This window comes from Rhagoletis zephyria, unplaced genomic scaffold, assembly GCF_001687245.7.
Source record: "Rhagoletis zephyria isolate East Lansing unplaced genomic scaffold, Rhagoletis_zephyria_1.1 Rzeph_scaffold_00092, whole genome shotgun sequence".
Lineage (NCBI taxonomy): Eukaryota > Metazoa > Arthropoda > Insecta > Diptera > Tephritidae > Rhagoletis > Rhagoletis zephyria.
The window spans coordinates 347,187-371,635 of NW_016157176.1; the positions used below are offsets into that span (position 1 = coordinate 347,187).

Here is a 24,449-nt window from a genome sequence, read left to right on the forward strand (position 1 = left end):
GTGAAGTGTGTTTTATTAAACACCTATTTAAAGAATAAGAAACCGATTTACATAGATACATAGATGTAAGTTTATTTCTTAATCATAATTAATATTTAAAGGCCATACAAAATTAATTCATTCATAAACTTCCAAAAATCTCTTTCGATTTTTTTGAACCAAAAGTGGTTATTAAGTGAAACAATTTCAGAGGAAAGCCTCTTTAAGTTACCATGAACTTACAACTTCAGCACAGCTCCAACGGCACTGATTACATTGCGCGCAGAAATTCCGAACATATCGATGAGCACATTTGGTGGGCCAGAGCGTGGCACTGTTGGCACATACAAATGTTTCACCACAAAGTCACGGTGTTCAGCCAGCACACTCAGTACTGCTTCACCCAGACCGCCTTGTTGATAGTGATCTTCAACGACAACAATGCGACCACCAACGGCGCGTCCGTTCTTGATGATAAGCTCAGAATCCAAAGGCTTGATGGTGAATGGGTCAAGGACTCGTGCATGTACGCCACTCTTCGCAAGTTCAGCAGCAGCATTAAGGCATTCATAGAGGGTGATACCAGCGCCGATCAACAGCACTTGATCCTTGGGTGATTGCTTCACAATTTTGCCCTTTCCGATCTGGAGCAATTCATCGTTGCCATAGATGACAGCGGTGTTAGGACGCGATGTGCGAATGAAGCAGACACCCTTTGTGTTGGCTGCCAATTCGACGGCGCGCTCGGTACTTACAGCGTCGGCGGGGTAGAACACGGTACTGCCTGGAATGGAACGGAACAAGCTAATGTCTTCCAAACCCATCTGTGAGGGGCCGTCCTCGCCAATGCTTACACCGCAATGAGAGCCAACAAAGTTTACATTTGTCTGTGAAATGGCGCCCATACGAATTTGATCGAAAGCGCGAGTGAAGAAAGTGGCGAAAGTAGAAACAAACGCGATTGTGCGGTCACGGCACGCAGCACCGATGGCGACACCCACAAGATTTTGTTCAGCGATGAAGCACTCGATGTAGCGTTCAGGGAATATATTCTTCAACTTGTCCGAGAAGGTCGAGTTCTTGGTGTCACCATCCAAGGCAATGACGCGGTCGTTGTTTTGGCCGATCTTGGCCAAAGCAGTTCCGTATGCCAAGCGTGTGGCAATTTGATCGCCTAACTTGTAGTTTGGTGGTGAAGACAACTTCACATTTGTGATATCCACCACCGGTGCAGGCTTCAGCTTAGTTGGGCTCTTGGGTGGAATAACGGCGTTGGCATTAACAATCAGTCCTTCCAAGTGCTTGATCACTTCGTTGGCTTTATCGCCTAAGGGCTTGCCGTGCCAGTTCTCCAGATCCTCAATGTTTGGGAAGAATTTACCTTTGTACGTTTTCGCAATAATGGCAGTGGGCTTATTTTTGGTGGTGGCAGCTTCATGGAACGCCTTGCACAACTCTTCAACGTCATGGCCGTCGACAACCAGGGCATTGAAACCAAAAGCATCCAAACGTTTGCGATAAACTTCCATTTGATGTTGCAACGAGGTGGGTTCAGATTGACCCAAACGATTGACGTCGAAAATGACGCACAAGTTGTCCAACTTGTAGTGGCCAGCAAAGTGGAGTGATTCCCAAATAGAACCTTCTGCGGACTCACCATCACCGACAACAACATAGGTTCTGTTAAAATTAAAAGAAAAAATATTAGCACTACTATATGTACCTACGAGTACGAAAACTGTGCACATGTCAACCGGGCCACCAAACCTTTTCACCAAACTTCGCATAGATTTTCTTTGTCATATGTACTTTCATCCCATTATTTTGAAATTGATTGAAGTGTTGTATACAAATTTGCAACTTTTAATATTTTTTGCTGACAGTCTCTGTATAAAAAGAACTTGTTGAGCATTTGTATAGAAAAATTGCGTGAGACTGTCAGCCACAAAAAAAATGCCAAAAACCAATGCGATTTTCAGCAACTTGAAAATTGTACATACTGAAAATCTAATTTAAGAGTTTCGAATTTGTATGCAACGAAAAAAGTACTTCTGAAAAATCTGTGCAAGGTTTCGTGGTACAACTACCCGTTTTTGAGATATTTAGGTGGACCAGTTGACATGGAATGCACGATTTTTGTAAACATACATATGCATAAATAAAGACAACGCCCTCTTCAACACCTACCTGTAGTCGGCCTTATCGTAGTTCTTGCCTACATACGCCATACCAGCAGCAACAGCAACACCCTGACCCAGAGAGCCGGTACCAACATCGATGAAGTTCAAACGTGGTGTTGGATGACCTTCAAGATCGCTGTCTATTTTACGCAAGTTCTGCAATTCCTCAATTGGAAATAGACCAGCTTCAGCCCAGGCGGCATAAAGAATTGGGGCAGAGTGACCCTTGGACAACACAAAACGATCGCTTGAGGGATCACGTGGGAATTTCAAGTTCAAACGCAATGTGTTGAAGAACAAAACCGACATGATCTCGGCAATAGAGGCACATGATGTTGGATGGCTGGAAATAAAAGAAGTGTTCCATTTGTTAAAATTCATAAAAATGCTTAAAAAGTTGATGTAATGTGGAACGCTTTTCAGTCATCCCTTGTCAAATTTGGTTTGGAGACAAACCGGTTTCGGCGTTGTGCCATCTTGAAAAGTTATTTTGTCATTAACGGTTGTTTAAAACACAGGCTAATAAAGTCTATAGGGACGAACTTCTGCATGTAGAGCTATGGTAGAAATATGTAATTATCAATAGTTATACCACTTTTTAAAAATCGCTATAAACAGGAAAAGAAAATATTGATCTTTATGCAACCGCAAATATGACCTTACAGACTAGAAGGTGCAAATTCATTACCGTACTCTTAGCTGCATTTTGTATAAGCTCTACTTCTGCGTTTACCAGGCTTAGTTTCAATTGAGTACGAAATGTACTATGCTGCGAGATAATAGGATACATTCATAAAATTCCTTCCAGACATATAGCAACCTAATTGAAGAAGATTATGAGTTATCGCGCACTCTTCATAACTCGGTCAAATCCAGTCAAGGAGGTCACTTCAATAACATTTCATTACCATTTTCAATATCTTCGTGAGTTACCATTGGCTGTTTACCACGGATTCTCTTAAATCAAGGTAGTCGAAGCTGAATGGAGAGATATACAATATGATTTTTGAATATACCGAGCTTTATACATTTTAAAGAACGCTCTACTTCAGAATTTGGGTGAAGAACGTTTATTTCAGAATTTGATTGAATGCCCTATTTCAGAATTCGGTTCAAAAATGCCCTATCTCAAAATATGTTCATTATGTTTTCAGTTGAAATAGGGCGCTCTGTTATCAAATTCTGAGATAGGGCGTTCTTAAAAAATTTTCTATGATAGGGCTTTTCAAAGATTGATTTACGAAAAACTTGAATAACTGGGCCAAAACTATTCTGATTTAGACTTATGGAATCTCAGTAAGAAGGTAATTTCCCACTATTTTTAACTCTGTCCAAAATAAAAGTCTTTCGTGTCCCTTTTTTCAAATGCCAACATTTCTTAACTCAACTTTTAACGACGTTCGTTCATCCTACCTTTCTCTTTCATCCTTTGAATGAGTTTATTAGCAAAGAAATAAAAAGGGTGAGAAAATACCTTTCCAATGATGCCTCATCAATGTTAAGCGTTTTTGTAAAACGTGTTGCTAAAACGCTTAAAATTTACGATAGAAAAACAGAATAAAAGTTTTGTGTTATAATTCGTACTATGTTTTTTTTTACAGTGTAGCGTATGAAAGCAATCGCACATTCTGCGAAACAACCGCAGATTTTACGAAAATATTTTCCTTAAATATACGAATTATTTTGTGCATTTTACTAAAATTTCGTAAAAAAAACAAGGAAGTGGTACGAGGTTCTTTAGTAAATAGTACGAAAATCGTTAGTAAATAGTAAAAGATCTGATGTTTCATATTTTCGTAATATGTTCGAAAACGGTTTTGTACAATTAACGAAAACTTTTGTTGCTCAAAATGACGAAAAATTTCGTAAGATGTACGCAAGTTTTCGTTATATTAGTTGTGTTTGTTTACAAATTATCCAGTAACTTGCCAGAAACTCTCCAGTAACTTTATTTCTAAGAATTCGCTCTCATAGAAAAAATTTGCAAAAAAGTACGCGAGCGCTATTCCAGTAATAATTTGCAAGTTTCATGAACAGCTGATAAATTGGTTGTTTATTCGCAGCAAATTCCTAATAAAACAATATATTTTATATTTAAATAGGTTTATTTTGTGAATTTCAACAATAAAAACCCACAAACAGTTACCTTATTTGTTTAAATTTCATCCAGCAACATGCGATCAGCTGTGTTTCGTACTGGCAAGTTCTTACAAGTAAAAATTTATCCAGTAAAATCTCGAAAAAACTTGCACTTTAACTGTGATTTTTCGCTCTCTCAATTTCCCCTACTTTGCACGTTTTTGCCTACGAAAACGCCAAAACATGAAAATTTGTTAAAACTTTTACTGGATTTTATTGAAAATGAGTAAACAAATGCAACTATTATTTACGCAGATTTTATTTTCAGTGTTGAACTACTCGGCTACGGCCATTCGTAAATTTCCAAAATTCATTACATTAAAATATACCGTTATAAATACACTACACATAGTTCTGCTTTTCTCGGATCGCTCAATTGGTTTCATATTTCAGTAAATGCACTTTCAAAATACGCATTAACTTCGGAAATCGCGTACACTCCTGTTTTAAATCTAAAACAGTTTCAAAAATGACAGAGTTTTTTAATATGCTTACTATTTTAAACGTCAGTAGAACCGCATAACTTTGGACCACGTCAACCGATAATTCTTTTTGCTTCGGAAAGGTAGTGTCTCAGAGGTAGTCCCATACTAATCTGGACATCACATATCTATGTGTATGTACTCCCGCCAGCAACAGGTAGGAGGTGAGTAAAAGTATTGACAGACAACAACGTTGATCCAGGCTAACGGCGTAGTTGATCTAATCAAAATTGTATGTTCCCTGAAAGGAGGCAATAAAGCGGGTTAACGAGCCACGAGGTCGTGAACTCGAGTCCCACAGCCAGTTCAACTTTTATTTTAATTTTTTTAAACTCACTAAAGTAGTTTTATTAACTATTTTTTTAATGAAATTATAGTTGTGGAAAGTAAACAAAACGAAAATAGTAAAATAAGATGCATATGTAAAAAAAAAAATATAAAAATTATTGATAATCACTCGAATCGAGGATAAAACCTGGGTCCTACGGAATCGTAGTGCGCAGCTCTCACCACTGCTACCGCGAACGCCAAACTCGCTTAGTTTGTAGAGGGGGAAAACTATCGATAGTATTGACTATTGATACATGCCGATAGTGTTGATGAACACTTGTCGGCCGCTGTGGTGTAGTGGTAAGCAGTGTGCGCTTTCACCCATCAGCACTTGGGTTCAAGCCCTGATCAAAGCAACATCGCAAAAAATATAGAAAAAGTTTTTTTCTTAACAGCGGTCGTCCCTCGGCAGGCAATGGCAAACCTCCGAGTGTATTTCTGCCATGAAAAATAGCTTCTCATAAAAATACAATCGCCGTTCGGAGTCGGCGTAAAACTGTAGGTCCCTCCGCTTTGTGTGTCAACACCAAGGCGCACGCCACAAGTCGGAGGAGAAGCTCGGCCAAACACTAACATATGTGTAAGCGCCAATCTATTATTATTTCTATTGATGAACACTATCGATGTATCGATACTATCGCTCATATTTCATTTATAAAAAAAATTATAATTTTTATTAAAAGGTGCCGTTTTATGAAATTACATGTACTATATCTTGTGCAATTTTATTTGTTTGCATACAAATTTTTCTGAAAAACCTTCAGTTTTGTTCGGCGATCGTTAGTATTTAATCCGACCTTGCTGAAAGCTCTCGCTGACTCAACAGATGATGCTGGAATCCAAAGGTATTTGATACCAAATACTATATATGTATATTAAGCGTTGTTTTTGATGGCGGATAATATAGAGGATCCATAACATTAAACAAATTAATAAAACATTTATCACTAACTTTTCTGAACAGTTTAAGATCCCTGATTACCATTAAGAAAACTGCTTTATTTATTCCTTTTTACGTTGACTTTCATTATCATACGCATATTGTTAACACAAGACCATAATGTTTTAAAAGGTGCATGTCATTTTTGTCACACAAAAGGGGCTGCAATAAGGATGCGCGATTAATCGGTTAATTAATTTTTTGATTAATAATAATCCTGACGCTAAGCATAATAAGCAGCGCTGCGATAGATTTACTTTCCTTAGCTTTAGAGTCCTTTTTTTCTTGTAAGAAGAACTACCAAATCCTCATTCTTATTGGAAGAGTTACCAAGACCCATCGTTTTATTCATTATACATTATGGGCCCCGGAGGGAGACAGTTTTCTTATTGGTCTTGCATTACAGCCGATAGTATCGATAGTGTTAAAACATCGATAGTATTTTTTTAAAAAACAAACCATCGATATATCGATAGCATCATTGATATTCTTCCACCTCTATTAGTTTGTGCTTACTAGTACAATAGACAACAGCTGGTTGTTTTGGCTTGTGTTGTCATCCTTCCATTCCTCTGATCCGCATTGATTTTGAGGATTAGCTACCGGACTTATCCTGAACCAACTGCAGTTAATTTCTTAATAATTAAATTAACGAGTTGATCCGGGTCAACGCTGCCGTCTGTCTTTGCTGTAAGTTAAAGAGCTACGAAATTCAACATTTTCTGTAAAAATGTCTTTTTCAAAAATTGCATGCATTGCTATGTTATGTCATCTCAAACGAGGGGTTATGCCATGTCATTCCATCTCAAACATACTGGTTTAGCATGTCGTTGCTACTTAGCTATGCTGTCATTCGCTGTTGTGCTTCTGTAGCATATTTTTAATACTGTTTGATCCTGCCTTGGATGAAAATATACTATAGATATTTTTAATTAGACAATTCTTTATTTTACTATAATAGGTGCTTAAAAAATTTACAAAATCTCTTCCCGTATATAAAATTGAATTAATAATGCTAACTATGTCGCATGTGTCGCATATGTTGCTTGTGTTGACATGCTTAGATTTGATGCATGATTTTATTTCAATTATTCGTCAGTGTTATTGTGAAACATGTATGAGCGACATAATATGAACTGGCACTTGCATGATGTGACACATGTCGCTATGTTTTATAGTTCAACATTTGCAGGCCTTTACTGTAAGTATATTGGACTGCGATGAGAATAGTAATGAAGCAATTGTCATTTTAAATACATTTTGACATATTTATGTGGAAGAACAGTCAAAAGTAATCCTATCGTCTGTTGTTCAATGATAAGGTATAAAACATCCATGTCCAGGGCTGGTAGAACTCCGTAAGTAAGTGCTAAAAATTTTGCCAGCGCTGGGCATGCGTGGTATTAAATGACAAATTTTGGCAGCAAGCAATAAAGGGGGACATGGTCTAATACAAATTCATTGTGCCAAGTATCCGAATCCGAATGGTTTGCTTTTAGAATCGCAATACAGAGTAGACCTCCAGAAGTTTGAAAGCAAAAGGTTTGAAATTAGGATAATATTAATGGAAAGTGGCAGGGTGAGCAAATCAATTTAATTTTAAACCGATAAATTAGGTTTTGATAAGTTATATTAGCAAAGACAACATGATTAGTTAAGGCACGACGAGTAGTGTTGACATTATTTTTGCTTTCGAATCCACCAACCTTAAGTACATCTATACGAAGACCGAATTTCTCCCAAAAGTGTTTGTTTTTTTTTGGAAATTCCGAGTTGTCAAAGACCGTTCGTATATGTATTTCCTTAATACTGCACTCATAGCCTAAAATAAGCCAAACTAAAAAAAAAAACGAATCCCATAATGCAAAGAGAATACCGCAAAATTAAAGTAAAATCATTTTCCATAAAAAGCGGTAGTGGCTCTTCTGCAGAAAGTGGACTGAAAAGGGTCGTTGAAAACTGCGTTGTTTTCGTGTTTGTGCTGCTGCTTTTCGTTCCCTGTGTTCAGATTAGCACAATACGGGACTCGGCTTTACCGATTGTCTTTTTATTTGAAAATCTATTTCTGTATTAAGCTAAATTTTGTTTTCGTGCCGCAACTGCCACCCTTCTCCAACATTTTTCCATTTTTACACTTCGCGCTTAAAAGTTCAGAACCAATAATAATAATAATAATAATAATAATAATAGATTGGAGCTTACACATATGTTAGTGTTTAGCCGAGCCAATAAAAACAATAAAAAAAATTTCGAACTGATATCATTAAACTGACTTCGACCGAGTATCATAAATTGACCTATTACATTAAGCAGACCTTAATACTCTGTTTAAAATATTTTTGTGATATTTATTTCGGGTTTGATTTCGAATTTTATTAGCTCCATTAGCGTTAGCATAATAAGAGCTGTCAATTTGAATTGCAGCGGCACCATATATAGCAAAAGAACGTTGCTGGTGGCGCATGCAGATGATATCGACATCGTCGGTCAGAAACTAAGAACCGTAACCGCAGCATTTTCTAGTTTAGATTCTAATCTTGTAAACGAAGCTAAAGAGAGTAGTCTAGCGGTGAACGAGGACAAGCAAAGTACCTCCTGGCAACATATAAAGAATCAACGCGTGTCCAGACACACTTCACTGTCGGCAGCAGCAGTGAAGAACTTTGTCTACCTAGGCGAAGGAATAACTCTTGCCAACATGTGCTACTTTGGCCTCTGTAGGCCACTATAAATTAGAGCCCTCTCTCGACGATCAAAAATTACGCTCTACAAGTCTCTTGCCATGCCCGTTCTTCTATATGGCGCAGTAAAATTTGCAGTATGTAGTATGTAACAACTAATACAGGGTGCTCAATGACCTTGAAATGCGCTACTGGATCGCTGTGAAACTGGCAAAATTATTGGTTGCCATGACAACTGAAGCTTATGATATTTTTCTAGATACTTTAAATTTGAAAGATTCGTAAGGTGCTTAACCAATTGTTTGATTAATATATGTACGAAATACTTCTAGAGTAAAATATGAGTTTCATCCTCTACATCTGTACTTAGAAACGTGAAGTTTGGTACCAGCACCTCTTTCGGCAAGAAGAAAAATTTTGGAAGGTGCCCCAAACCTTATCTCGGAAAAAATTGTTTGACCGCTATAATGTACATACATACATATATGCATATATAGGTATGTACTATGCATGCATGCAATAATCTATTTCAAGAATATATATGACACTCCAATATTTAATTGTATTCCTATGTCCATATGTGCATACAACTACACCGCAGTGGTTTTTTGCTTAATCGATAACAAACAAAACCATTAGTCGTTTGCGTGATAATGGAATAGAGAAATACACCAACTAAAATATTTGTCTAAATTTATGTGTATGTTATGATACTCATGCGTTTTACGTGCGTATTTAGGCAACGACATACATACATATAGTCGTTTAAAGTACAAAACCGCGTAACTGACATTTGCTGCCAAAACTACATACGCGGTTTGGCATTTTGTTGATATGCGGTTTTCATTTTCTTGATTCGTGCAAAACCACGTATCAACAATAAGCAAAACCGCGTATCAACAAAAAGCAAAACCGCGTATCAGCAAAATGCAAAACCGCGTATGTGAAGTTGTAGAAATTATTTCCTAGAGCGTAAAAACACCCATATTTCTAAATGGTTCTCTTTTTTATAAAGCAATCGCATATCTGCCTAGTTTATTTCAGGACGAATGGATAAGGATTGAGCCAAGAGCTTGTGTGAGCAAATCGAATTTTTGGCAGCCAATGTCAGTTACGCGGTTTTGCAGAATCACGATACGCGGATTTGTACTTTAAACGACGATATGTTACTAAGTATGTATGTACATAAAATACAAACCAAAGTCATCATCAGATCTATAACTGAATAATGCTTGAAATTTCGACGATTGCAGCTTGTGTGCTGATAACCTAAGTACCGATAGATTTTAAAGTGCCATTAGCTGACAAAACTTGTCGTTAGATTTTTGGTGAATTCTTCTTCTTCTTCTTTATTGGCGCTGTAACCGCCTTAGCGATTTTGGCCGAGTCCAAAACAGCACGCCAGTCGTTTCTCTTCTGTGCCAACTGAAGCCAATTGGAAATGGCAAGTGAAACCAAGTCCTTCTCCACCTGGTCTTTTCAACGCAGATGAGGCCTTTCTCTTCCTCTGTTACCAGCATCGCCACCCGCGTTTATTTCTTTCAGAGCTGCAGCGTTTCTGTCCATTCGACGACATGACCTTGGCAGCGGAGCAGCTAGGGTTTTCGCCATCGCCAACGCGCAAAGGCCCGTAAATCTTGCGCATAATCTTTCTCTTGAAAACTCCAAGAGCCGGCTCATCAGATGTTTTCATTGCCCATGCCTTCGCGCCATACAGCAACACAGGAATGATGAGTGACTTATAGAGCGCGGGTTTCTTACGTCGAGAGAGGACTTTACTCCTGAATTGCCTACTCAGTCCAAAGTAGCACTTGTTGGCAAGAGTGATTCTCCATTCGGTTTCAAGGCTGACACGTGATACAAAAATAGAAGGTAGTTTCATTTGTTTAGTAGTTGCGATCCCGTACGAGTTCGTACTAGTCAGAAATAGTCAGAATCAGTCAGATTTTACTGGAAATCGATCCCGTACTCGGTTCTCTGACTATTGAGAGGACAAAAAAGAGAGGTCCTCCCTCTGTCAGAAGTTACCAGGTTTAGTCCGAAGATTTTTTGGTGACAAGTTCGCTCTGCTAATTTATGTTGAAAAGTATTTAATTACTAATTTAAGTGGATTCTAATGAATTTGAAAGTATTTTTGGTTATTAACATGTGTGAGCTGATGTCTGTTTACATACAAAATAAGCAAAAATTTTCAACCAAAATTTGGAGGTTACGTTGAAGATGACAGAAGTTACCATTTTTTACTAGAAAGCGATCCCGTACTTTTCATTGTTACTCTCTCGCTCTGAGCGAATTTTAATTTTTTTACAGTTTAACTAGTTTTAGTCTGAGAAATACGGGATTGCGCCTAGTCTGCTCCTTTGAACTTCGTACTAAAACCTGTGGAACTGTCAAACTACAATTTTACTCTCTGAAGTGAGAGTAAAAGGAGAACAGATGCAGTAGTGCACGGGAACGCAAAAAGCACTATTTCCTGTACAAACGTCAGTTGGTTTGTTTACATGTCACCATTGTATCAACACTGATTTGGCTGAAATATCACTAAATAATTATTAAAATCTATACATATTCAAATATTTCGTTGTTTACTTCCATTTTTTTCTACAAATATAAGGTTCTTTGCTTTCACCGCTTTCTGTTTTTGTTTGCACATTCAAATCAGCTGATTGTTTGACACTTTTCATGAACTTACAGGAAAACAAACTCCGGACTAAATCCTGTAACTTCTGACTAGGAACACTTGCTTAGTTTCTCTCTCAAAAGTGTTCCCACTTACAGGTTTTATGTCAATAGGAACGACTTCCTCTAAGTTCTGAATGAATCCTGTAAACCGGATTGCTATTGGAACAGACTTAGTCTGTTCTTTTGAACTTCGGACTAAAACCTGTGGAACTGGCAAACTACAATTTTATTCTCTGAAGTGAGAGTAAAAGGAGAACAAATGCTGAAGTGCACGGGAACGCAAAGAGCACTATTTCCTGTACAAACGTCAGTTGGTTTGTTTACATATCATTGGTACAACACTGATTTGGCTGAAATATCACTAAATAATTATTAAAATCTATACATATTCAAATATTTCGTTGTTTACTTCCATTTTTTCTACAAATATAAGGTTCTTTGCTTTCACCGCTTTCTGTTTTTGTTTGCACATTCAAATCAGCTGATTGTTTGACACTTTTCATGAACTTACAGGAAAACAAACTCCGGACTAAATCCTGTAACTTCTGACTAGGAACACTTGCTTAGTTTCTCTCTCAAAAGTGTTCCCACTTACAGGTTTTATGTCAATAGGAACGACTTCCTCTAAGTTCTGAATGAATCCTGTAAACCGGATTGCTATTGGAACAGACTTAGTCTGTTCTTTTGAACTTCGGACTAAAACCTGTGGAACTGGCAAACTACAATTTTATTCTCTGAAGTGAGAGTAAAAGGAGAACAAATGCTGAAGTGCACGGGAACGCAAAGAGCACTATTTCCTGTACAAACGTCAGTTGGTTTGTTTACATATCATTGGTACAACACTGATTTGGCTGAAATATCACTAAATAATTATTAAAATCTATACATATTCAAATATTTCGTTGTTTACTTCCATTTTTTCTACAAATATAAGGTTCTTTGCTTTCACCGCTTTCTGTTTTTGTTTGCACATTCAAATCAGCTGATTGTTTGACACTTTTCATGAACTTATAGGTAAACAAACTCCGGACTAAATCCTGTAACTTCTGACTAGGAACAGTTGCTCAGTTTCTCTCTCAAAAGTGTTCCCACTTACAGGTTTTATGTCAATAGGAACGACTTCCTGTAAGTTCTGACTAAATCCTTTAAACCGGACTGCAATGAATGATAGCATACAAGATTGCGCCGATCAGAGAGGATTTTTGAGAATAACTTTTGTGTGGCGTCACACTGGTGCAATTGCGAGAGAGAAATGCCAAAACATGAGTAAGAATGGAAGAAGAAGAAAAAATGTTGCAAGGAAAACGTAAACAAGTTGCACAAGTGTGACGTCATGCAAACAACGATTCTGTCAAATTCGTTAAGAGAGGTATAGCGGTCCGAGATCGGCGCAACCTTTGTATTCTCTCAATCGTGGGTGTTACTGCTGTTTCCGAAATAAACGATGTCGTCTACTTTTTCAAATTTGTAGCTGCCAACAGTGACGTGGGTGCCATGACGCGTTTGCTCTGACTGCTTGTGTGATGGCATGAGGTACTTCGTTTTGTCCTTGTTCGCCACCAGACCCATTCGCTTTGCTTCTCTATCTAATCCCGATAAGGCAGAACAGACCTTGTTTTTTACCGAGCCAGACCGATTCGGTTCTGCGGCTCTTATTATCTTCTCCAACATCAGATTAAAGAAATCACACGAAAGGGAGTCGCCTTGTCTGAAACCTCGTTTGGTATCAAACGGCTGGGAGAGGTCCTTCCCAATTTTGACGGAGCTCAACGTTATTTTACACAGCCGGATTAGTTTCTCGGGGATACCAAATTCAGACATCGCGGCATAAAAACAACTCCTTTTCGTGCTGTCGAAGCGGCTTTAAAATTGACAAATAGATGGTGTGTGTTGGTCGATCCTATTTTCGCGGGTCTTTCCCAAGATTTGGCGTATTGTGAATACCTGGTCTATGGTCGATTTTCCAAGTCTAAAGCCACACTGATAAGGCCCAATCAGTTCGTTTACAGTAGGCTACAGTCTTTCACACAATACACTCGATAAGACCTTGTAACCTATGCTTAGAAGGCTGATCCCGGGGTAGTTGGCGCGTATGGTGGGATCGCCTTTCTTGTGGATTGGGCAGAGCACACTTAAATTCCAAAAAAAAAAGGTATCCCCTCCATTATTTAAGTTCGTTCTGGACATCGGTTACAGGAGTTCGCCCTGGTCTTGAAACCTTCAAACTCTCTGATAAAATTTTCTGGCGTTTTTCCAGTCGGTCAGCATCTCAAGCTCTTCGCACTCACGTATTTGGGCATCTCTCTTCTTATTGCTGGAAATACGTCTCGCTTCCTTCTTCAGCTTCTTATAACGGTCCCACATGGCTCGCGTTGCGCCCGATCGCAGCGTGACCCTATAGGCGGTGTCTTTTTTCGCTGAGTCTTCTTGACATTCCTCACCGTACTAGTTGTTCTTTCGGGCTCGCTGAAATCCGACTACTTCTTCGGCGGCGGTATTTAATGCGCAGGAAATGTAGTTCCACTCCTCGGGCCCGGCAAAGTCGAATGGTGAATAACGTGCTATTATTAGAGATCGTGTATTCCAAGAGTGCGTGATAACCAGGGGACGGATTTTATCGAAATTGCCTTTTTTTCTGCTAAAGAGATAGAGTATATTCGATTAAGAATGTTCTCGATTTAGCTTTCCCTGATTCCATATATACACATTTGATGTTGCCTTTTTTAATTAAGATATTTGCTTTTTTTGCCTATTGTACCTTGAAAAAAGTGATTATAGTGCGGAAAAAGCACCCAATATTTAAATTGGGTGCCACTTGTATCAACTCACGTCGAACGCACGTTTAATACATTGAAGGCTGTGTTCTGTTACAAAAAAAAAATCAAGTTGATAATGAAGAAAATTCATGATAAAAATATAGCAAGGTAGAACCGTTCTCTCAATTTGTCGCCCATGATTTTTTTTTTAAGTTTGCCAACATTTTAAAATCATATAAAAGTTAAAATAAAAAAATTAAATTGTTCGAAATTGTTGTTGCTTGAGATTGAAAATGAAAATGTGTGTGTGAGTTTGTGAGTAAATTTAAAAATTAAATTGTTTGGAAACGTCAAGAATTTTAAAAGTGACTCTCAGCGGTTCTACCTTACTATATTTTTATCATGAGGAAATCGATGGATAAATAAAGAAGTAATAACCCTGTCAGCAATTGGAAGAGAATTTCATCGCCTATCGCCCGGATGTCACTTCTTCGTCACTATTGGAAGTTATCAAATCATAAAAACAAAAAACCCCTCTGTCGCTTTTCTATCTTCTATCTAAGAGGTGCTTGGATGATCTTACTATTTGAAGTTTTAAAAATTAGCAAGGCTAATCTTGAAAGTTCAATCAAGTAAAATTATATTTTCGTTTTAAAATTTTTTTTTATTTTTCAGTTAACATGCAAGCAGTCATATTCGTATAACAAATAATAAAATTACGTTTAGATTTTAATCAGATGCGTTATTCGATTTATTATGTTAATGCCTTTTTACCATACATTTTGGAACTGCTTTTTAAAATGCTTAATTGGAATTTCATAAAATATAAGTGCGTTTGAGCTAGAAGTCTAAGCCGAAAACAGGATGAAAATGGCGTAAGTAATTCTGCGGCTGTGGTTGCAAGCTCAGAGGTACCCCGAATTTCCTATTAAGTTTTATCAAAAATTTAATCAACAGAAGAGTCTTCTTTATCACTTCAACCTTTATAGCACAAGTTACTTTCATTCCAATCGAAATAGTTTCAAATTGCTTTATCGCTTTCGTATGATAAAGACGTGACGTCTTGGTGGAACAGTTCTTCCCGAGGAATTAGTAGCTTCCGCAATAGAAAATGCTGGCAGGGAAGTGGTCATACTGTTCGAAAATTTACATTTAATTTAATTTATAAGATAATTTATATATTGCAATATGGGTATCAAACTGAAGGGGTTTAGGAAATTTTATTGCCGAAAATATTTTTAGGGAGGGCTGCCACCTGTTTGAAAAATCTTATTGTATTAAATTGATAAAAGAAATGAAATCTATATCTACATCTATACATACATATAATAAAATTGTAACAGGTCGATGTCTGTACCTTATAGATATTAAAGAAAAATTAATATGGTGGGTTTTTATTAAAGCTACATAAGCCAAATAAACAATTTTTAGAATTTTTGAATCTCTCTCTGTCTGTATATTTGTACGCGCATCAGTCGAAAACATGGAATTGAATGCAGTTTTCACCGATGTATCGCTAGANAGGATTAGGAAGCTTACATTTGAAAATATTCTTGAAGCGGGTTGCCACTTATTTGAAAATGTAATTCAGTAAAATTTATAATATAAACTAAGTGTTGCCATATGGGTATCAAACGAGAGTATTTGAGAATAATAAAATTGCAACAGGCCGATATCTGTACATAATAGATGTTAAAGAAAAATTAGTAGGGGGTTTATTAGATCAACAGAAGCCAAATATAAAATTTTGGTATGTTTGTCTGTATGTTTGTAAGCGTATCACGCAAAAGTTAATGTATGGAATTAAATGCAGTTTTCACCGATGTACATATTGCAAGAGCTCTAATTGAAAATATAGAATCCATTTTTTTTGTTTTAGTTTATCGTTGATCATTATTCCTAGGTATTTAAACGTATTAACTTTTTCCAGTGCGTCGTTGTTTATATTTAGAGTTAGCAACGGACCGTTCTCAAAATTTCGCCTTGATATAACCCAAACTTTTTTTTCTGTGTGGAAAGTTTTTCGCTAAAAAAATTAAAACCTTTCGTGTTTGCTGCCAAAAAATTAAGAAATCTGAGACGTCACGTTTTACAATTTCATACAGTTCTCTTTACAATGTATTTCACTAAACTACTAAACGGCTGCATCAACTTGGTTCATATTTGGCAACACGTTGAAAATAAACATTCTGACCAAAAATTTACTCGGTATGTAGCTCGGGATATTCCTAAAATTCATATACAGACTGAAACGTAAAAAGCCAATATATNTTGAAAATAAATATTCTGACCAAAAATTTACTCGGTATGTAGCTCGGGATATTCCTAAAATTCATATACAGACTGAAACGTAAAAAGCCAATATATCTCCAAAACCAATTACGCTGGGGAACTGAACTTAGCACTGATGCATATATTGCAAATGCATTGGGAAAGGAGCGTGGCTTCTTCCTTCCATACAAACTGAACTTCTCATATAGCTTATCTCTGGAACTTCTTACGCTAACGTCCTGAAATTCTACACAGCTACATATGTTATCAATACCGTAGTTATGGCGAAAAGTGGTAATTATTGGAAAGGCTGGATCGATATACATTTACGTAAACGCGCAAGTATCATTCGATTGGGAACCATTTTCTCCTAGATTTCTTAATTCCGTTGAACTATTGTAACTTTGTCTTTAATTTTCAGTAAGGTAAAATTTATGTGAAAACTTTGAAGAATTTTTTTAAGTTTTTCTCAAAGAATGGAGCTTTGCTTTTACGAGTTTCGCTATAAACTGTGTATCTACATACCTATTTGCATAAAATGATAGCCGTTTTCGCTGTTCGGAATAAACTCAAAAACCACTGAATGTGTTCCGTCAGATTGTCGGAGGTTATCTTACATACATACATATATGGTCCTATTACATGCTACTAGAAAACTCGCTAGGTGGTGCTGGAGTAGAGTTATTTATAAAAATCGTATTTATTAACCGATTTCGTTCAAATTTTAAATGTGAGCTATGTACCTGTATGATGGAAAATTCTTTTGATAAAAATTTACCCGATTAGTGCCGCTGGAGTTAAGGTTGAAATTCATAACACATATTCATTTTATGGTAAGCAACGGTTTTGCAGAAAATGAACCCAATGGATGGCGCTGCAGCCAAAATGTATAGAAACCCCGTGTGGTTGGTCTGCTTTGGCCCTATGTTTAAGTTATACGAATATAGTTTTCAGATGTCTAAATGAAGGATGGGGTTAAGTTTTTCTGACGCCCACATGCACGATCATGCGGTCTTGCATATACCCAGAAATCAGTTCATAAATTTTACCACGAATTGTAAAAGTGGCGAATTAACAAGGAAAGATCACCGTAGGTATATCAATTGCTTCATTTGAAAGATACTTAAGAGAGCACATGACTCATTTAGCAAAAAACCGGACAGCGAGGATTGTTGGCCCTCCTATAACAGAAAACGCACTTATGTGCTCTTGAGTTTCCCTATAAGAACTGTTATTGGCATACGCATCGCACCAATGTTGTAGTTGCAAGATCATGCGAAAAGATTACGCATGCTTGGCAGAGATCTCACAGGTGGAAATAAGACCATCAGCANGAACTGTTATTGGCATACGCATCGCACCAATGTTGTAGTTGCAAGATCATGCGAAAAGATTACGCATGCTTGGCAGAGATCTCACAGGTGGAAATAAGACCATCAGCAAAGCTCATGATACCGAAAGGGATTGGTATTCCATATGGTATCACAGCGTTACTATTGGCCTATATGTGAGTAGGATACTGCGCCTTAGTGGTTTAAACTTAAATCAAAAATTTTGACTTTACAGACTAATTTTGTTTTCAAACGCTCTTTTGCATTGGCCAACGCAAAAGCTCTTATTAGGCGCCGCGAAGTAAGCGGGAATTGGCTAGTCATCAATACAATTATTGATTAAAATTTTGAATAGTAATTATCCATATTGTGATTACGGTTATATAATTTTATGGTGATTTCGTTTCTTCCAAAAAATGTTGCCCTTGGAAAATGTGTTTGATGTTACACTTAACCTTTTAAAAGGGCATGTTTTTGCCTTCTTGTCCTTGTCTTGCTCACGCTTTTCATAATATTGTAGGTTTAAACAACCATCTCAATTTCAGGGCAATCATCTCCCCGTAAAAGCTTCACAGGGCAGAAAATGTGCCTTTTTACCTTACAAGAGTGTGCCATTTTAAGAAAGGAACTCAAAATTTTCTCACCCTTTGCCTTTAATTTAGAATCGAACACGAAAAGAGAAAGGGCAATCAAAAGGCGACATTTTTTGGTAGAAACGAAATCACCATTAGTCATTAATCATTAATACTAATTTAAAAAAAATATATGACTGAGTAGTGTAGTATGTCCGAATTTAAAGTTAAACGCCAGTTACTATTACTTTTTTTGTATTTGACACTTATAAAAATCATTTCATATATTAAACAAGTAAGAAAGTCTAAGTTCGGGCGGAGCCGAACATTAAATACCCAGCGCAAGTATTAACTATATGTTTTTTCACCTTTCCGAAGGCTACCGCTACATGGTAAGCCGGGGTGTATCAATTTTGAGTAAATTAGCGCCCTTTACTTTCGAAATATTAAAGTTTCAAGCATTTCTGAAATTTACCGTTATATGAAAAGCGGCCGTAATTTTACCGTACCGAGTTTGGTACAAATTGGTATAACGGTTACCGAGATACATATATGTGATCATAAATGGGCGGTGCCACGCCCATTTTCCAAAATTTTATCATAAACGTATTTCCTGGTAAAGAGTTGTTGCAACCATCAATTTGGAATAAATTAGCTTTAATGTTTACTGATTTATCGAAGATTTTGTATTTCTCTAAATTACCTTTATATAGAATGTGGGCGTGGTTTTTGTCCAATCTAAAAAATTGTCGGCCATTTGGTACACTGTACCAAGGCCAACAACTGAACCAAGATTTGGAAGAAATTGGTGCAGCGGTTACCAAGATATACACATATAACCATAAGTGGGCGTGGGTGGGGTAATTATTGTAAATATCAATTTTGAGTGAATTATCGTCAGTAGTTACTAAAATATCACAGTTTTCTTATTTCTGGAAATTACCGTTGTATGGGAAGTGGGCGTGGTTACGGTCCGATTTCGCCCGTTTTCAATACCAACCTACCTTGGATAAATGGAAACCTACATACCAAATTTCGTTGAGATATCTCAATTTTTGCTCGAGTTATCGTGTACATGGACGGACGGACAGACGGACAGACGGACGGACAGACAGACATGGCTTAATCGACTTCTCTATTCATTCTGAGCATTTATGTATACATTTGTCTATATCTATCTCGATTCGTTTTGGATGTTACAAACAACCGTTATGTGAACAAAGTTAATATACCCTTGCCTTGTGCACAAGCGTGCTCGGCTATAAAAAGGAATTATAAATATTGTTGATAATTTATAAACTGCGAATTTTTACAACAGAGTGCATACGTATACAGGGATACTAAAAGCTAGTTTTCATAAAATCCAGCAGCAGGCCACAAAAAAAAAATCTTTAGAATGATGAAGGAAATCGATTTAATCATAGCTGAATAACTGACTGTGCAGTCAATAAACTATTCACAAAATCTGCTTAATCAAATTAAGAATTAATGTATAAAAATAAGTTTTTTAAACACGATTACGATTACTTGCTTACTCAAAATTAATTTAATCATGGTTAACTTTTATCCGATTAATTTTAAAAATAAACACTGGTACATACATATCGAGCCCTAACCGCCAAAATAACGTAAGCGACATTTTTTTCAAATTTTTATTTTTAAAAAAATCATTTTGAAAAAATGGCGCTTACGTTATTTTGGCGGTTAGGGCTCGATATAAAGGTAGGTATGTACATGTTCAAATATCATAATCAACATACATAGATGTCAAACTAATATTAATTATAGTTACATACATACTTATATTTATATGCATGTTTGTATGTATATAAACGTCTTTGATAAGCCTACTTCAGATAAATATGTATGACTTAAAATTCACTACATGTGTACATATGTACATACGTATGAACAGAGCTTTATTTCTTGCAACGCTTCGTACCTGCATTCATATTTGTATGGATAAGTATTTACATGCGTATGCATATTTTTAGAAAGTTTTAACGTTGTGTCTCAAAATTATCATACGATTATGTACTAACCCAGCAAAAATTCGGTAATCGCTTTTAGTGTTAACGTCTTCTAGAAGGCATAGCGTTATAATGCCTTCGAATTTTTCGCTTCTTTTAGACATTGCCGGTAATGCAAATGTCCTACAATAGTTTACTTATTTCGCTTCTCCGTTTCATTTCGGAGAATGCAAAGTAGAATGTCCTATAATATATATATATATTTTTATTCAATTCGCTTCTTTACTTCATTTCGGGGAATGCAAAGTAGAATGTCCTGCAATATTTTATTTGTTTCGCTTTTTTGCTTCATTTCAGGGAATGCAAAGCAGAATGCTGCATCGTAGTCAGCTGAAAAATATAATGAATATCCAAACATTCTTTTTCTACCGTTACTTTCTGTGGAAATTTGTCTCGCGAAGTTGAAGTCAGTCAATGAAGTGAAGTACAAGAGTGAGGAAGTACAATTTTAAGCTTAATTAAATATGCATGTATGTACATACCGATTTTTAAGTAAAATATAAATGCCTAACTACATACCTACATATGTATGTATAAAAACTGATTTATAAAAATTTTAATTAATTTTAATCTTTTAAGACATTTTCTGATTTCAATTCAATATACATAAATAAGTATGTACTTGTCTAGACATTCTACATTAGTTTCTCTGTAAGGCATTCTTTGTTCGCTTCTCTGGATTCGTCTACCCATGTGTTCTCCCTTCCTTCGAAGGTAATGCTGCGGGTAAGGGCTTACGGCCAATGACATGCCCATGCTTAAATAAGGCCTTCTTGAAGCGAAAGTGTAAGCGATTCCCATCGCCTAGCTCGGTTCAACTTTCGTTTCTGTGGTACTCGTGTTTTTGCTGGGAACAAGCACATAAAAGTATACATATACATACATACATATGTACATATTAATTTAGCTGCTGACTGAGAGAACTAAAGTCATCGGCCGGCATTCGGCTGAACACATTTATGCTCTCAGAAGTTTGTAGTTAAGCACTTTGAACAATATTCCATACTGCCATTGGTGAAGTGTAAGCAAATGCATCGACACATGTTGAGGGTTTTAATATCACCTTTCTAATCTGAATGCTAAAAAGTGTTATTGAATTTGTTAGACTAAGGTCAAAGTCATTCAAGCTCCAGCCCCTTCTATAATCGTTCGAGAATCAAATATTCAGTTAACTTTTAAATGACGTTAGCTCACTTGTTGGTCCGCATACGTTTACTCCCTGTTTGGAAAAACCGATCAATATTAAACTGGTTGTATTGTAGTAAACACTCAGCAATGCTTGCTTGGTACTGTTTTTTACATGTAGTACGAGAATGCCACAGAATGAATATTTACCAGAACACGCAAAACTATTTCTGAGCTCATCTTAACCATATGGGAAAGGGAGTTTTGGCTGTGCCTTTTGCATTTATCCTAATTAAATAAATATCTGTCAAAGTAAATATATAAGAGGTAAGCTCCCTAGTAGGGGTACAATAAGTATTGCAAGTTATTCTAGTGAAGACTTCTGTTACCTTTGTCAACGCCTGCCTTATTTTTTATTTTATTATTACTCTAAATACAGTATTTCCCGGATGTTTGCACTATCGAAAATACACGAGATTTAGGGCTTTTAAGCGCGATTGCTTGTATGGAAATCCCGCTTACAGGTTCTAACTGTGCTTATATTGAAATCCTCGGTTATAAATGCATGCATACGGTTCATCTATGTAATAGAACCAAACGAACTCCTACTTTTATATTTAAAGCTCACTTTATATTTAAAGGTTAGATTAAAAATAAAGCTATGTCTAAAGTTAAGCATTTCTTGGTTGCAAACCGAAAAAGAGTCAGAGTTCAGATTACCCTATGAAGACGCCTTCACCGATTCCAATCGGGACCAAAATTTATATGTGATATCTGAGACCCTGGTATTACCGATAAAGTGGGTGAGACTGAAAAAAATCGTTCATTTGATTATAAGGACCACGCTAATGTACATATTTAAATAGGGAAACTTTTTTTTTAACTTTTCTAAAGCTTATAAGCGGGAAATATTTATAACCAGGGTGATTATTAGCGAGATATACGGTAGTAACAAGATTTAAAGAAATAACTACATTTTAATCTCATACAAAAATTAGAATCAAAAGATCAGAATTTCCTACCGGGTTACCAATTTTTTTCCTATAACATTGTTAAAGTGACGTTTGTTTAGCGCAACTCTATTAGAACCTTGCACACAAACAACATGCATAATCTCACGCCATCATATCAGCTCGTTACTAATGCCTACGCTCACACCTATACTTATCTACTCAATTTTTAGCACTTTTCATGAATGTCAACAAAGGTCAATTCGCATTTTAATCCACTGATGGTTAAAAGCAACAGCTATGCAAAAGAAAAGGAAGTGTAGAGTTATGGCTTATCAAGAAAGTAATAAATAAGTAAGTGTATATGAAGCGTTTTTGCGGAACCACGTGGCTTCAGTGCAATATAAAAATTTGCCGGTCACCCCTGGTTCATATACAGGCTTCTCACACTCATTTAGTTAGCTCACTCTCATCAACCGACTGTTAAAATAAAGTTGTTCATAGTACACAAAAGTACGTACATATGAGCCGTTTATTTTGAAAGCGGCATAAGTCACTTTACACCACTTATGCTTGTATATGAACGCGTCCGTTATTCGTTGAACTTCATCCACTGATGGTAGAGGATTTTGTCGTTAGTTTATGAAAATAGAGCTACTATTTAGAGATGCCTTCAGTTACAAGTAGCCATTCATTTAACCACAAGAGGTACGAAGTGACTTATGCCACTTTCAAAATAAACGGCTTATTAGTATGGCATTGCCCGTACGTATGTTAATACATTTATGTATATGCATGTACCCGTACATACATTTATTTAATAGTGCAAGGTACGCCATTTCGGCCCTTTTTAAGTTTTTGCAAATCACGCCACTAACTCAAATAACTGTTCCTTTTAGCAATAGTTTAAGCAGATTTTCAGCATGTAGACATTAATTACAAATTAATTACTAAACTTACCCGGATTTCGATGCCTGTGTTGATGTAATAGAATGGATACGCAGACGATGAGCGATATCTTTCAGCTCCTGGATAGCTTTTGCTTCAGGCTTGTGGTACGACATTTTTACACTTTTGTGATTGACTTCGTTGAATGAAAATTTTCAAAGGAAATTCTTTGCTGAAAATATTTAAGAATTTGTGACAAAGTCGCGTCCACGTCCGTTCTAAGCTAACCAAAGCGACTGGCGTACAAAAGCGAACTGACGATAGAGCCTTAGTAGCTTACCCCACTAACCGGTTGCTCAAGCGTTTCAATGCTTGACTTGTGGTAGTTGGATTGTATTGTAACTTTCGGTTCATTTTCTCCCTACTTACTATCAGCTCCAGAAAACGTATGGAAAGTATCCACGCTTGAAAGTCAATGCAAATGTATTGGTAAGACAGAACGAAAGCGGATTAATACCCTGTAGAGAAAACTTGAATGCACCAGTGAGACGAAAGTTTTTTTAATCGCGGTCATTGCTGAATTCATAGTGTTCGACTGCGACTGTATCTATGGCATATGTAAGTAAAGAATAGGGCCCGTTGAGCTAGAAAAACGGTGAAAGAAATATTTGACACTAGCTTATTTGAAAACTTGAAAAATTTCTATAAGATAGCCGAACGTCCATAAAATACAGAAAATAAAGCGAGAAAGCTGCTTTATTACTACACCTGTTTTTAATTTCACCGTGGGTAGAGATGTCGCCTATAATTTCGTGTGTCGCAGGTTCAAATTCCGGCACATGCATTAATTAAATCATAGAAAAAAAAATGTATACTATACAAATAGCCACGGTGACCTAATAACCAATGTCCATAACGTACTTAAAATATGGAGAGAACACTTTTCCACCGAGCCCCAGTCGATGACGACGGATCCGGTGCCTGACTATGATCAGGTACGAATTGCAGTTACTCGGGTGAAAAACAATAAAGCTACTGGAGCTGACGGTCTACAGGCTGAGCTATTCAAGTACGGTGGCCAGGATTGGGTAAGGTGCACGCATCAACTTTTAT

At 36.7% G+C, this 24,449-nt stretch overlaps 1 protein-coding gene across 1 annotated transcript; it reads right to left on the bottom strand.

The window, feature by feature from the left end:
- Positions 1-46: 46 nt before the first annotated feature.
- LOC108375224 (transketolase-like protein 2) lies at positions 47-23,703 on the bottom strand. Its single transcript, XM_017631332.1, has 3 exons — positions 23,409-23,703; positions 2,167-2,502; positions 47-1,659 (listed from the first exon to the last, which is right to left on the bottom strand). The coding sequence occupies exons 1-3, from the start codon at positions 23,510-23,512 to the stop codon at positions 219-221; spliced, it is 1,881 nt and encodes a 626-aa protein (XP_017486821.1). The 5' UTR covers positions 23,513-23,703; the 3' UTR covers positions 47-218.
- Between the last annotated feature and the right edge of the window lie 746 nt (positions 23,704-24,449).